Genomic DNA, 15574 nt, shown 5'->3' with positions numbered 1-15574 from the left:
CTGAAACAGGAATTGAGGGAAAACATTTGTAGTCCCACACCATGTAGGGATACATTTTGGCTGATTCAAACCTTAGCTGCTCAAGAGATAATATTATTAAAATATATGTAAACCTTATAAGCATTAAAGTGGTTCTAAAGGTAAAACCTTTTTTTAGCTTGATGCATTCCCTGCATTAAAGTAAAAAACATTTTAACATTTGCTTTGCGCACCCCTGAGTTCTGTTTTAATCCAATGCTGTGCCCAGTTGCATCTGGTCTCTCCTCTCCCCACTCTCACAGGCTTTGCTAAGGGAGCTGCTGGCCCCTGCTGCTGACAGTCAGATCCTGTGAGTGGGGGACAGGGCAGGGGGCCAAGCCATGCTTTGTGTGTCTATGGAAGCAAACATCCTTGAGAGCGGGCCTGTATGTCTGCCCTCATAGCAAGCGACTTGGTATGGGGGCAGGTACAGAAAAGGAGGAGTGGGGAGCACCCACGGGGGACCTCAGAAAAGGAGGAAGGGGCCACTCTGTGCAATATGGTTGTTTGGTGTAGCTCTGTGCAGGCAGTCCCATTTATGTAATTTGGGATGTAGCAACTGCACGAACAGAGCCGTTGCTCCCAATTTTACATCCCTGTAGGTCCGCCTGCATGTCCCTGAGCTCACACTGTCTGCGTTCAGGGTCATTTATCCACACCCACATGGATGTCAGATTGGGAACAGCAGCTATATACCTGTGCAGCCGTTGCAGCACATCTTAAAATTTACAAATATTTGTTATTTATTAACTCCATACAGGTTAAGCTTTTATATTTAGTAGGGATTTAGCAGGAATTTTGTAAAATTAGGTGTGTTTTTATCTGCTAATAATGGTTTTAGTGTATCTTTAACAAATATATTGGTTTGATAAACATTTGCGCAAATACCGCAGGGTCTTAAAAAGCTGTAGCAACTTATTTTTATGCTAGAGGCCATATGCTTTCAGAAAATATATAGTTTTGGGGGGTCTTTCTCAAATTCTGAAAGCTGTAGGGGAAAAATTAAATCTTCAGATTTTTAGAGAAATTTTGATATTTACACTTTTGCATCTGTTCGATTTTCACCATTTCGCAAAGAGGCGCAATTTAAAAGTTTAAAATATTTGTTATTAACTCAATACAGATTAAGCTTTTATATTTACCGTATATACTCGAGTATAAGCCGAGATTTTCAGCCTCTTTTTTGAGGCTGAAAGTGCCCCCCTCGGCTTATACTCGAGTCATCGCTGTCTGCCCGCTCGATCAGCGTGTCGAGCAGACAGACAGCGGCCATTCTGATTCAAAAGCCGCGCCTCCGGCTCCGCCTTCGCCTGTGATAGGCGGAACACTGAATTTCCCAGCAGCCTGTGTTCCGCCTATCACGGGCATCCGCTCATCCTCGTACTACGGACGAGGATGATACGACGTCCGTGATAGGCGGAACACAGGCTGCTGGGAAATTCAGTGTTCCGCCTATCACAGGCGAAGGAGGAGGCGCGGCTTTTGAATTTTACAATGGCCGCCGAAGAGGGCACGGGACGGAGGCAAGGCAAGGCAAGGCAAGGCACGGCACCGCACGGGACGGGACGGGACGGAGGCAAGGCAAGGCAAGGCACGACACAACGGCAAGGCACGGCACGGGACGGAACGGAGGCAAGGAGGCAAGGCACGGGACGGAGGCTCGGGACAAAGGTAGGCTGGACACACACACACACACACACACACACACACACACACATGGATACACACACACACAGGGATGGGTGGATGGATGGAGACACACACAGGGATGGGTGGATGGATGGAGACACACACAGGGATGGATGGATGGAGACACACACACACAGGGATGGATGGATGGATGGATGGATGGAGACACACACACACAGGGATGGATGGATGGATGGACACACACACACACAGGGAGGGATGGACGGACACACAGGGATGGACGGACACACACACAGGGATGGACAGGCATGTCTCACCCTCGGCTTATACACGAGTCAATAAGTTTGCCAGTTTTTTTGGGGGTAAATTGGGGGCCTCGGCTTATATTCGGGTCGGCCTATACTCGAGTATATACGGTAGTAGGAATTTTGTAAAATTTGCTGTGTTTTTATTTGCTAATAATGGTTTTAGTGTATTTTTTGCAACTATATTGGTTTGATAAACATTTCCACAAATACCGCGGGGTCTAAAAAATCAGTAGCACCTTCTTTTTATTCTACTGATAATGTGCTTTCAGAAAAACTGTGTGACAAAGTATTGCAACGACTGCCATTTTATTCTCTAGGGTGTCTGAAAAAATATATATAATGTTTAGGGGGTTCAAAGTAATTTTCGATCAAAAATAAAAACAGATTTTAACTTGTAAACAAGTGTCAAAAAGAGGCTTGGTCCTTAAGTGATAAATGTAGTAATGCCATTTTAAATGTAGTTTTCAATATTTTTTAAATCTGCAGCACTCTTTTTCAGGCATTTCCTGTCTAGGCAGGAAGTGGTTCTCCACTGAGTACCACAATGTTACTCCACAGCATGGTCGTGGTGTTGAGCCTACAGTGACCCGCAGAGTTATTTTGCTGCAGAGAGAACACCGTAATTGTAAGAGAGACCAGATTTTTAGGTTGCGCTGTGAAACGCAGATCGCAGTGCACATTTGTAAAGTACATTGTTGCTTTATGAATAGAGCTCTAAATGTAATTAGTTTTAGGGGGTACATCTACTAGAGTATGGTTTTAAGACCATGTTCTTTACCACACTGCATATTGCCTGATGATTCTTCCAATATACACAGGAAAATTGCATTTTTGTGCCATTTCTTTAATTTTTTCTTTTTATATAACATTTTTAAAAGAATGTAGCTAAGAAACTGAAGAGCTACGAAGAAAAAAAACAATTACTTTCAGAACATGCAGAAATGATATGGACTGAAACTAGAAGAAAAAAATATTCTGTGTTTTCATGCCTCTGTCAAGGTTGTCAGATAAGTGTTTATTTTAAATCATCAGAAAAGTGAGGCGAAGATATGAAGGGAAGTAAACAGTTGAGGATGAAGAACTGGGGGGGGGGGGGGTTAAAGGCTTCTAGTCCTCTTGGAAGTTGCCTTTGTCTGTCAGAGAAATGTCCATAATAGATGAGACTTGACGAAAGGATGAAATGATCATTATAGTTCCCAAGGACATCTAGGACTTGGCACAGACCTAGAGACCGGAAAGCAGAGCCGAGTATCAGTCTGGTCTAAGAGAATTAGAATATTTCAGATTTTTCAGTAAAGGTTACCTGAATGGTAAACCATTTAGCCATGGTTTGTATGGTAACAATGAACATGCTGAAATCACATTCACGTCAATAGAGCACAAGTTTGTTGATAATATTTATTGAGTTTTCAACAATTTACAGGACAGCAACAGAGATAATGCATAGTCTTCATGTTGTGCCCAAAATAACAATGTGTGTGTGTATAGAAGGCCTCACAAGGCTGTCATTCAGCATAATGTTCCTGAACTCACAATGCGCACTAGAAAAAAAGAATCCCAGGGATATCTCATCCTAGAAACCGGGGTTAGGGGAGAATAACTTCAGAGAGATGTAGCCCCTGTGGAATGGGGAAACAGGAGAGCAACAGTATTTTGTGAAAGTGGTTCTAAAGGTAGAATTTTTATTTTTTGCATTCTCTGCATTAACCACCTCATCTCTGGAAGGTTTTACCCCCTCCCACCCCCCAAGACCAGGCCATTTTTTCCATTTAGCAACGCGCTACTTTAACTGGTAATTGCACAGCTATGCAACGCTGCACCCAAACAAAATTTAAATAATTTTTTCGCACAAATAGAGCTTTTATTTGGTGGTAGTTGATAACCACTGGGTTTTTCATTTTTTTGATTACTGTATTATAATAATATTTTCTTTATCATACATCATGGGACACAGAACCCTAAGTAATTACTTAATGAGTTATAGGTGACCTTCAGGTGATGGACACTGGTATACCCAATCCAGGAAGTTCACTCCCTATATAACCCCTCCTCCTTCCAGGAGCACATCAGTTTTTTCGCCAGTGTCTAAGGTGTTGGTCACGAGTGAACATGTGCTCTGAGGAGCTCCAGGAGGGATCCATGCTGGATTTAAATAGCCTCCATAGACCAGATTCATCCAAAGTACCACTGAGGCCAAAGTCAATGGTACCTGGGCCTCGTATCCGAAGCACAAAGTTTTGCCTGTAACGCCTCTCTTTGTAGGTCGGGACCCCGGGACCCAGGGCTTAGGTCATGCTACATTACCTAAAGCTTTCTTGGTGGGGTGCTTTTAGGGGTCAAAGGTAATGGAACCCCGTTATTAAGGGACCCGGTCCTTGAAGGTTTGCTAAACGCAGCCCGCCGTGATGGGTGAAGGTTGGATTGTCTGTTAATTCAGCAAAATCCTGCGGTGGGGGATAAGGTAATTCCTTAAAGAAACTTAGGAACTAAAAATCCACCAATGCTTTCTTCTATTAGGGAAAAAATGTTGTCATGCCTTAATTCTCCACTGGAGGGAGTCTGTGCACATACCTTAATCTGTTGTCTTCACTGTAAAGCTCAGTCTCTGTGTGGCCACAGCAGCGTGTGCAGGGGGATTTTTTCTCGGGTAAAGAAATCTGCCAAAATGCTTTCTTTTCTCCCCCCTGAAGGGACCGGAGGTCTAGGGGAACATCAGCAGTGTACCCCTTTGATGGGTCATCTCCACAGTAACGCTGGGGTACAGCGGCAGCATTTCCAGTTTGTTAGCCCTGCCCTTCGGGCTAGCTACAGCACCCCGGGTGTTCACAAAAGTGCTGACCCCACCTCTAACCAGGTGAAGGGCACAGCGCATAACAGTCGTGGCGTACCTAGACGATCTATTGCTAATAGACCAGTCATGGCTCGTTTGAAACAAAGCATATGCATTACAACCAGGTACCTGGAAAGTTTGGGTTGGATTCTCATCCTAGAGAAATCTTCCTTAATACCGCTAAAAAGGCTGGAGTACTTGGGTCTCGTCATTGACATAGCCCAAGAAAAGGTGTTCTTGCCTCAGGCAAAGATCAAGTCCATAAGAGAGCTATTGCGGATGGTCAGGTCAAAAGGCGATCCCTCCATTCGCCTTTGCATGAGGTTGCTAGGAACCATGATAGCTTCATTTGAAGTGGTTCCTGGGCCCCGTTCCATTCAAGACTGTTGCAAAACAGTATCCTATCTGCTTGGAACAAAATGATTCAAGCTTTAGACTTGCCAATGCAGCTGTCCCCAAGGGTGTCCCAAAGCCTCAGTTAGTGGTTAATAACTCAGAATCTGATGAAAGGAAAAGCATTCAGACCAGTTATCTGGAAAGTGGTAATGACAGATGCCAGACTTTCAGGCTTGGGGGAGCAGTACTAGAAAGACAACTGTCCGGGGACAGTGGTCAAGAGCCAAGAAAACCTTGTCCATCAATATCCTAGAGATTCGGGCAGTGCGTCTGGCTGTAAAGGCCTGAACTTTCAGGTTACGGGATTGTCCTGTCAGGATCCAATCAGACAATGCCACAGCTGTGGCCTATATCAATCGCCAAGGGGGCACCAAGAGTCTCAGCGCAGAGAGAGGTGAACCATATTCTAACTTGGGCAGAAAGGAATGTTCATTACGAAAGTAGAGAATTGGCAGGCAGACTACTTGAATCGCCAGCAGTTATTCCCAGGGGAATGGTCTCTTCGCCCCAACATTTTTCTGGCTGTTTGCCAAAAATGGGGGACTCCGGATGTAGATCTTTTAGCATCCAGATTCAACATGAAGTTAATCAACTTTGTGGCCAGAACAAGGGATCCACTCACATGCAGAATGGATGCGTTGGTGACCCTGTGGGATCAGTTCTCACTGATCTATGCATTCAATTGCTGCCTCGACTTCTTTGCAGGATCAAGCTGGAAAGAAAGCCGGTAATTCAGGTGGCACTAGCATGGCCCATGGTATGCAGAAATCATAAGGATGGCAGTGGCGGGCCCATGGTCCCTCCCACTATGGCCAGATTTGCTCTCACAGGGACCGATATTCCATCCTACTTTACAGTCTGTAAATTTAGCGGCTTGGCTATTGAAACCCACATTCTGAAGAACTGACCCGGAAAGCCCACGTTTATCTCTACCTTGATTAATGTAAGGAAGCCAGCTTCCAGAACTATATATTATAGGGTCTGGGGGGGGGGCTTATGTTTCCTGATGTGAATCCAAGAGTTGTCACCCTCGGAGATATATCATAGGCAGAATTTTTGCGTTTCTACAGTTAGGGGTAGAAATGAAATTGGCCTTGAGTACTATTAAAGGCCAAGTCTCAGCTTTATCGGCCTTATTTCAAAGACCACTTGATAAACATTCTTTAATCTGGGGTTTTATGCAAGGGGTGATGCAGCTTAATCCGCCAGTCAAACCTCCCTTGAACCCTTGGGACTTGAACTTTCTTGTAAAGAGCCATATTTGATCTTTCATGAGGACAGAATGGTGTTACGCCCTCGTCCAGACTTTTTGGCAAAAGTGGTTTCAGGTTTTCACCTGAACCAGGATATTGTCCTGCCATCGTTTTTTCCAAAACCATGTTCCAGGGAAGAAAGGTCACTACATTGTCTTGATGTGGTGAGAGCAGTGAAAATCTATTTAAAGGCAACTGGTCAGATTCGTAAGACTGATATGTTATTTATTCTGCCAGAGGGTTCTAATAAAGGACAGGCAGCGTCAAAATCCACTGTGTCTAAGTGGATTCAGCAAGTTATAATTCAAACTTAGATTTTAAGGGGTAAGATTCCTCCCTTTTCAAGTTAAGGCGCACTCTACCAAGGCAGTTAGTGCTTCTTGGGCAGTGCATCACCAAGCCTCCATGCCTCAGATCTGTAAGGGCGCAGCTTGGTCTTCAATGAAGATATGAAGATCTTGCCTTCAGACGCAGTGTGCTGCAGGTGGCAGTATAGGTCCTCAAGTCTGGGGGTTGTGTCTCCCTCCCCTCAAGTAGCATTACTATGGGACATCCCATTAAGTAATTACTTAGGGGTCTGTGTCCCATGATGTACAATAAAGAAAATAGTATTTTTTTTTAACAGCTTACCTGTAAAATCCTTTTCTTGGAGTACATCATGGGAGACAGAGGTCCCTCCCCTCTTTTGGGATTTAAGTATATTGCTTTGCTAAAAAAATTAAGTACCCCTGGAAGGAGGAGGGGTTATATAGGGAGTGAACTTCTTGGATTGGGTATACCAGTGTCCATCACCCGAAGGTGGCTTATAACCCATTAAGTAATTACTTAGGGCTGTGTCCCATGATGTACTCCAAGAAAAGGATTTTACAGGTAAGCTATTACAAAAATCCTATTTTTTACTTTCTGTTAAAATATATCCCCCAAAAAAATGCCCAAAATGTATTCTTAAAATTTTATATATAATCTTTTTTTTTTTTTTTAACTAATGGCGAAGATTAGCAACTTTTATATTGGGACTAGTGTGGTGGGAAATCTGATACTAACTGATGCTGTGGGGGGAACTGACTAATTGCCTCTCAAATCACCAGTGATACTAATGCAGTGCTCAGTGATACAGTCACTGTACTAATAAGGGGTTTAATGTGTGCCTAACAATGTGTATTGTATGCTGTTATTTTACTAAAGATCTATTTGTTTCTTATACCTTCTTTGCAGAGGTAAGAAATTGAGAGATCATTCCCTCTGTACAGAGCCCTGTGTTGATTGTCCACTCTGGACTGTGATTGGACACAGCTGATCAGCAGGTCTCGGCTATGAATCGTTGGGCCAAACCTGCTGAGAGACTTCCGCTGTGTACAATTACAGTGGGTGTTGGAGGCAGGGAGCCATAAACATGGAAGCAGGCAGCAACATATCAGTTGGACATTGGAGTCAGAGTCCTATAATTATGACAATTTTGTTATTAAAGGAATTACTTTAGAATTGCTGTAAGATCAATGAAGGGAATGAAGGAGAAGGCATAGTAGGGAATTGGGTAGGTAGAGGGGAAGTGGAAGAAGAGGAGAGGGAAGGAGTATCCATGCTCATTGGAATGGGTTGAGCACATTTTTTTCACACAATTTTTATCCCTCGTTTGTTTGTCATATACACACAAAGCATCTCCTATATTTGGCAGGTGGGTTCACAGCAGGTTATGTGGGCAGACAGGAATAATTAGAAAATGCAATATTCCTCGCTCCTATTGGCTTCCTTCTCTTCACATGACTGGCTCCCCAAAGTTGCTATACTTCACTGCCGACCTTTTGCAGCTCTCTGATGTCATCATGTACAATGCAGTACAAACAGTCCTATATTATACAGGAGGATTGTGAGGGCCTACCCCCAACCTGGAGGTTTAAAATTAAAAAAAGCAAGAATTTGTAACATTCTATGAAAATGCATGCGCCTGAAAATAAAGGAAGTATATACGCTCTTCTTTTACAAGGTTTGTCTTGATTTGGCATCATTGAGATAGTGACATCTCTTTAATCCATTGTTTACCAGGGTGCATGTTTAAACGGTGGATTAAAGGCCCATTATTTACCCAGTGCTGTTTATAAACAGCACTGAATTACTGTAATAGCTGTCGTGTGGCTGTTCCACCTTCTAATCTCTGTATACCGAGGCATCATTAGAAGGCTTGCTATACACAGACATTGTACCAAGCCAATCAGAGGGACAGGGTACCATGTGAGCATCACAGTGATTACATACAGTTGTTTACAGTGTTGATCCCTCTTCTTCCTCTTACAGCAAATCTACTTGTGATTGGGGAAAGCATGAATGAATCATCAGCTTAACCCTTTCATGCCCCTTTCCTCTCCTACACACACTGTATCTAACCAGTACATTAACCCCTTCATCTCTTCCTCAGTCTGTGTATGACCTACAATATAATGCTGCTGTATCTAGTGCATAATGTCCCAGCTCCCTTATGTACCCCCTTGATACCAGCATGTTTCTGCCTTGGTACAAAAAAGTGGCAACCACCCCAACTTATAACTGGCCTTTGCAGTAAGGTGCACACAGAAGGGTGATGCGCATCTCAAACAAATGTTTCCCAGCACACTTACCAGCTAGCCTGCAAAAGAATAAAGTGACCCTGTCTAACAATTCACATTAAAAACAGAGGGTTTTATTTGCACACATTTGCAAATACACTATAATACCAAAAATATTGGAACGCCTGCCTTTACACGCACATGAACTTTAATGGCAACTTAATATTGAACCCTATGGACTAAGACTGGAATGCCATTGCAGTTAATGTGTAAAGGTAGGTGTCTCAATACTTTTGGTAATATAGTGTATATGTGTAAGCCACAGAGCCTACTTCAAGGCTTCTCTGTGAACTGCGGTCCTAACTCTATCATTTTAAGAGTCTCCAAATTGAAGCACATATAGCAGAGAATAGACTAAGACCCCTTTCACACTGGGGTCTTTTTCAGGCGCTTTAGTGTTAAAAAATAGCGCCTGTAAAGCGCTTGAAAGAAGCCTCATCTGCAATCCCAATGTGAAAGCCGAGTGCTTTAAGAGTCCTTTCCACACTGCCAGCACCTGAAAAACGCTTGTAAAGCGCCGCTTAAACTAGCGGCGCTTTACGAGCGTTTTTCGAGCGCTAGTAGGGAACTTTTAACCCCTGCTAGTGGTCAAATAAAGGGTCCAAAAGCGCTGCAAAGAAGTTGTTTGCCGGACTTTTTTTTGGCGCCCTGCTAGCGCAGCGCCTCGGTGTGAAAGCACTCGGGCTTTCACATTGGGTTTGCAGTTGCGGCTTCTTTCAGGTGATTTACAGGCGCTTTTTTTTAAGCTAAAGTGCCTAAAAAACGCCTCAGTGTGAAAGCACTTGGGCTTTCACATTGGGATTGCAGATGAGGCTTCTTTCAAGCTCTTTACAGGCGCTTTTTATAACGCTAAAGCACCTGAAAAACGCCCCAGTGTGAAAGGGGTCTAAGGGCTCTGTCTGTTTTTAAAGTGAATTGTTAGACGGTAAGATTTTGTTTTTGTTTTTTTGTTTTTATTTTATTTTTGCAGGCTATCTGGTAAGTTTGTTGGAAAATATTTGTGATGTGTCTTCATTTCCAAAAAATTTGATCACCTTGGCGTGTTTATTCTTAGAAAAAGTGTAATTTTGGGAGGGGAGGGGTTTAAAAATAGTTTTTCTTTTTATAGTTATAAATCCAGCAGTTATTAAATACCATCAAAGAAAACTCTGTCTCCAAATATATATATATATATATATATATATATATATATATATAATTGAATTGGGTACAGAGTTTCTTGAGCAAGTAAAGTAAAAATTACCTGGTACTCAAGTGGTTAAAAGGCGGTGACAATATTGTAATAGTGTCTAGCACACTTATTAAATCAGCTACGTATATAAACACTATATACACATACTCCTTGTTTAACGACTTACCTGTTTAAAGACCGCTCAGACTTATGATCAGCTCTCCCCACCCGAACGCTGTACATCATTGTATTGTACAGTACAGTACAGAATTTTTGTTTGTGTTCTGTACTTATGCAAATTAAAACGGTGTTATTGAGCTGGAGTTTTGTGTTTTAGACCTTTTTTTCACAAAGTACAGTACAGTAGTTAAGAATGCTTAAAATATTGATTCCTTGTGGCTCCTCATTTAACAACCAATTCGTTGAACGACCTGGTCGTTAAGTGAGGAGAGCCTGTACCTTTTTTCCACATAAACTAAGATTTTGCCCAGGTCTGCCTTACTTAACCCTGTTAACCCCACAATGTTGGCTGTTTGCACCATCACCATCCAGGTTCCTATGGAGGAACAAGTACTGTTGTGCTCTAAAAATCTTCAATGCACCAAAGGAAACATTGCCAACCGGACAGCTAACAGGTGGGTGGGATGAACAGAGGACGCTGGTTGGTTGAGACCCTTATGCCGCATACACACGTATCAGACTATCCGACGGACTTTCCGAACGAGCTACCTGCAATGAATTTTGAAATGAACGGACTTGCCCACACACGGAGGAAAGTCCGTTCACTTTGAACGCGTCTCCAGGTAGCCGGGACCAGCGAAGGAGGCATCGCTGGCCCCGTCACCTGGTATGGAGTTAAAGGGGAAACCCTACGCCGAAAAAACGGCATGGGGGTCCCCCTCTAGGTCCATATCAGACCCTTATCCGAGCACGCTATCCGGCCGGTCAAAGCAACATGTCCCCATGTTGATGAGGACAAGGGCCTCTTCCCGACAACCCTGGCCGTTGGTTGTCGGGGTCTATGGCCCCCCCCCACCCTATGTGAATGAGTATAGGGTACAATGTACCCCTACCCATTCACCTGTGAAAAAACATTAAAAAAAACACAACACACAAGAGTTAAAATAGTTTATTGCACAGCTCCAGGGGTCTTCTTCCATCTTCGGAGCTCTTCTCGCCGGACTCCTCCGCTATCTTCTGCTAGCTCTTTTACTAGCGGAGGAGCCCAGCTTTCTTCTTCGCCGCCCTCTTCTTCCGACTTCGGGGGTCTTGTCTCCCTCTTCGGTTCTTCTTGCCGGGCCACCGCGCCTTCTTCTAGCTCTTTTACAAGCAGTGGCCCGGTCTTCTGTCGCCGCCTTCTGTTCTTCTCCTCTGTTCTTCTCTTCTTGAGCTGTTGCCTCGTCGCTGTCTCAGGCCACAATGACAGGCACGTGCCGTGCGGCGACTTATATAGGGACATCATCGGATGATGTCCCCGCCCATTATGATGTCGCAGTCCCAGCATTGGCCCCCCCTTCCCCAAAGCACCCCCCATGTTGAGGGCACGCGGCCTGGTACGGCTCAGGAAGGGGGAGGGGCGCTCACTTGTCCCCACCCCCTTTCCTGACCGGCCAGGTAGTGTGCTCGGATAAGGGTCTGATATGGACCTAGAGGGGGACCCCCACTCCGTTTTTTCGGCTTGGGCTTCCCCTTTAACTCCATACCAGGTGACAGGGCCAGCGACGCCTCCTTTGCTGGTCCCGGCTACCTGGAGACGCGTTCAAAATGAACGGCCTTTTCTCCGGGCGGGAAAAGTCTGTTCATTTCAAAAGTATGGCGAACTAGCACACACACGGCCGTATTGTCCAGTGAAATGCGAGTCCGACGGACATATTTAGGTGCAAAACGACTTTCTTAGTCCGCCGGACTTTTGGGTAAAAAAGCCCACACACGGGCGGATTGTCAAGTCCACCGGATTGTTTGATCGCGTGTACGCGGCTTTAGATTATCAAAATTTTGCTTGCTTACTGGGTATAGTCAGCTTTACCTGAATGTGTAATGCCAGAAGCAGGTTTGTCGCTCTTTTGCTGAGGTAAAATGGTCAGCTTCTAAATGTTTAGGGCTTTCAACGCTATTAGTGCTTAAAACGCAGCATACAGATTTGTCCAGTTCATGAGTATGCAGCATTATCAACATCTATAGCATTCACGTAGCTGCTCCTAGCAGTGTAATGTTGCAGTGCATTCAGCAGTGAAAAAAATAAAGAGCAAAGCTACCTCCGTGGCTTTCATTTGGACCATATTTTACACTATGAACTTTTGTGCTATTGTTTTCATGCGTACACTGTACATAATACATGGAGCCTAATGGCTGCTGTCGCTGCTAAAGGCTGATGTGTAAATATCAACCACGTGTAGTTAACACATTGTTGATGATCACCTGTCAGTCCTAAATGAATAATTTGTGCCGCAACAGCACATGAGCAGGATGACCTTGCACTGCTGCCACATGAGGGACTCATTCAGGGCTGACTTGTAAATATCATTAGTGTGTGTGTAATCAGCGGCACCATTGTTGATATTTACACGTTGGTCTTGGGCAGCGGCCAATAGGGACCTTTTATGCTGTACTGTACATATGTAATTGTAGCACAAAGATTACATGTGGACAGTATATAAGCAACGTTTTACACAAGATCATGCTGGCTGCAAGTTTCTGCACAGATCGATACAGCTGTGTGAATTCTGCCTTACAGGAAAAGCAGAGAGCATTGAATACTGGGACTTGTGGAGCACAGAAGAGCACCACTTGTGTGATCATTTCCCCCCAAGAGTCTGGAAGGCCAGTTAGTAATGATGTAAGCGGCCACCATTTTGGTTGATTTTAGCAACGGAGCTAAGTTAGGCAGACCATGACAAAATCTTGGTTTATGTGGAAAAAAGTTGTAATATTTAGTAATAATAGTAGTTTTTTAACCGCTTCAGCCCCGGAAGATTTTGTTGCTCAATGACCAGGCCATTTTTTGCTATTCTGCACTGCGTCACTTTAACTGACAATTACGCGTTTTTTACGACAAATAGAGCTTTCTTTTGGTAGTATTTGATCACCTCTGCACGTGCCCCTAGTGGCCAAAAAGCAAAGCGATGTAAGGTAACGTTTTGCCCAGCCGTGCCATTCTGCTGAAGTAGAACTGCGGCGGCTGGTCAGCAAGCGTTTAAAAAAAGTGTAGACAAGGCCGTTTTGGGTATACTTCTATGAATCACAGGAGTGCAGTAAGTTTTGCACTCCTGTGAACCATTTTCAGTCAACAGCAGGCAAGTGTCAACTGGCATCACAGAGCCAGTCCAGGCTCTGAAAAAGATCCTGACCACATGGTTGGAATCCACCCAGAACCCTGGACCGGGACCTGGCTTAGCCTCTCAGTGAGCCACTGAGAGCTTGAGCCAGCCCCTTCCACCCCCTCCACAGACCAGCACTCCAGTGAGCCCTGAAGGGGCACAGCAGAGAACTGGAGACTAACATTCATGGCTCTCTGCTCAGAGAGGAGGGGAGAACTGAGCAATCAGCATTGTGTGCAGAGCTGGCGGGTGACAGATACAGCATCGGCATCGAAGTTGCATAAATTTAAATGAGTATAATTTTCTTTTTTTCTACAGCCCATACTTCTCTTTTAAGTGTGCTTTGCTCAAACAATATTGTTGAAACAAAGGCACCGTTGTCCTTTAAGGTTTACATCTACTTTTCTTATGAAGATTTTCTTAAACATTTTTGTTGGAGGTGAATTGCTTATCACATTCATAGAGGTCAACTTTATGCCTGAGAGGCAGAATTCTGATGTCGGACTCCAAACCATTTAATGCAATGCAGTTCAGCTATGAATGTCTATGTGGAAGCAGCTACATTTATGTTGACACTATATTACCTCCCTGACACCTCACATATCTGTCTTTTTCACCCAACCAGACAGCAATGAAGATTCAGACAGTGAGATCCAGGAGGACGAGGGCTCTGATGATATGGAGGAGTATGACAGACCAGGGAAGATGCCGATAAGGAGAGGGATAATGTCTCAAGGTATTTGCAATGTGAACATGTCACACCGTAGCGCCTATAGAGGGAAAAGAAATACTAGATTAACAGTAACTACATAATCACTAGTTCAGAGGCAGCTGCAGTGACATCTGTGTTACATAAAGGTGTGTTATACTTGGCATCTGCTTCCACTGCCGTTCCTGACAAGCTGTTAATTTAATAGGTATACTTAAAGAGGATTTATACATTTCAATAAAAACCTCAGATGCTTCTGATATGACACTGACACCAAACAGCATCATTTGTTTTCTCTCTACCCAAAAGCTAATCTGGTGGGTAGAAAATGATTTTAACTCAGGTGGGCCTTTCCTGTTAATGCTTTAGCACTCAGTCGTTCTGCATCGCATATTCCAGCCAGTGCACACATGCTGGATCCGGCGGCTATAGTGAATAACTGCCAAACCATACTGAGGTCAGTGAATGAGCCCTGGTGGGCACAGATCATGCACTCTGCTTGGAATACAGGCTCTGGCCACCAGACTGCGAGGTGGCCTTTTTTCCTGCATCTGAGGTTTGTAAGCCATGGGGATTTTATTATATTTATTTATAAAAAAAACGCACATCACAAATACACAAAGCCAGTTACAACTAGTGGGACTTGTGCTCCAGATAATAATTGTATTTTGTTTTTCAGTTGTTTCAATCCCTGCTATCTATATGTTAAACAAAAATTGTTTTTAACATTACCTGTAGTCATACTTGTTCTTTTAGTTCTAGTTATGATGATGATTTTAACAGTCTGGCAGAGGGGATATGATGATTTATTGGATAATTGTGGGTCTCTAATGTTAAAGAAGTTAAGAACTACCGTACTTTACAGTGATCCTGACCTGACATAAAAAGTGCATCAGGTGTCAATGCTGCTTAAAGTGGTTGTGAACCTCAGACATGAAATATGAACAAAGCATATCCCTCGTGTGTGCTTGTCTCAATCCAGAGCACTAAGTGTCACTTTTGTTTCTGCTTTGTTCCTCTGCCATCAATATGAATAAATTCTGACATATTTTACTGACACCAAGAGAAAAATGGTGACGGGAGGGACCTCCAATTGATTGACATCCTCCACTCTGTTCCTGTGTGACGGGGGATGTGTCCCTTCCCTCCAATCAGCTCTCAGATATCTGCTCACTGAGCTATGCAGAGTGTAATTCCAGCTTTGTATGCCTGAAGACTAACATCCACTCATCAACGCATTTTTATATTTGTGTAACTTCTTCCAAGAGCCAGCCCACTGCTTGTATACAACCGAGGGCCAATACTGTGGCAGGGTGAGCACT

The 15574-nt window shown here is 43.8% G+C and overlaps 1 protein-coding gene across 3 annotated transcripts in view; it reads left to right on the top strand.

Annotated features, from left to right (window-relative positions):
* The window catches only part of CLUAP1 (clusterin associated protein 1), a 228223-nt gene that overhangs the window by 208658 nt on the left and 3991 nt on the right, over positions 1-15574 (top strand). For all 3 annotated transcript variants that reach the window (XM_077449275.1, XM_077449276.1, XM_077449273.1), the window contains exon 10: positions 14169-14279. In XM_077449275.1, the coding sequence (XP_077305401.1) occupies positions 14169-14279 (111 nt within the window). The remainder of the gene's footprint in view (positions 1-14168; positions 14280-15574) is intronic.

This window comes from Lithobates pipiens, unplaced genomic scaffold, assembly GCF_037356315.1.
Source record: "Lithobates pipiens isolate NorthernLeopardFrog02 unplaced genomic scaffold, aLitPip1_a1.2 Scaffold_22, whole genome shotgun sequence".
NCBI lineage: Eukaryota > Metazoa > Chordata > Amphibia > Anura > Ranidae > Lithobates > Lithobates pipiens.
Note: the sequence above shows the minus strand (reverse complement) of the source record. Positions and strands in the feature narration are given on the sequence as shown.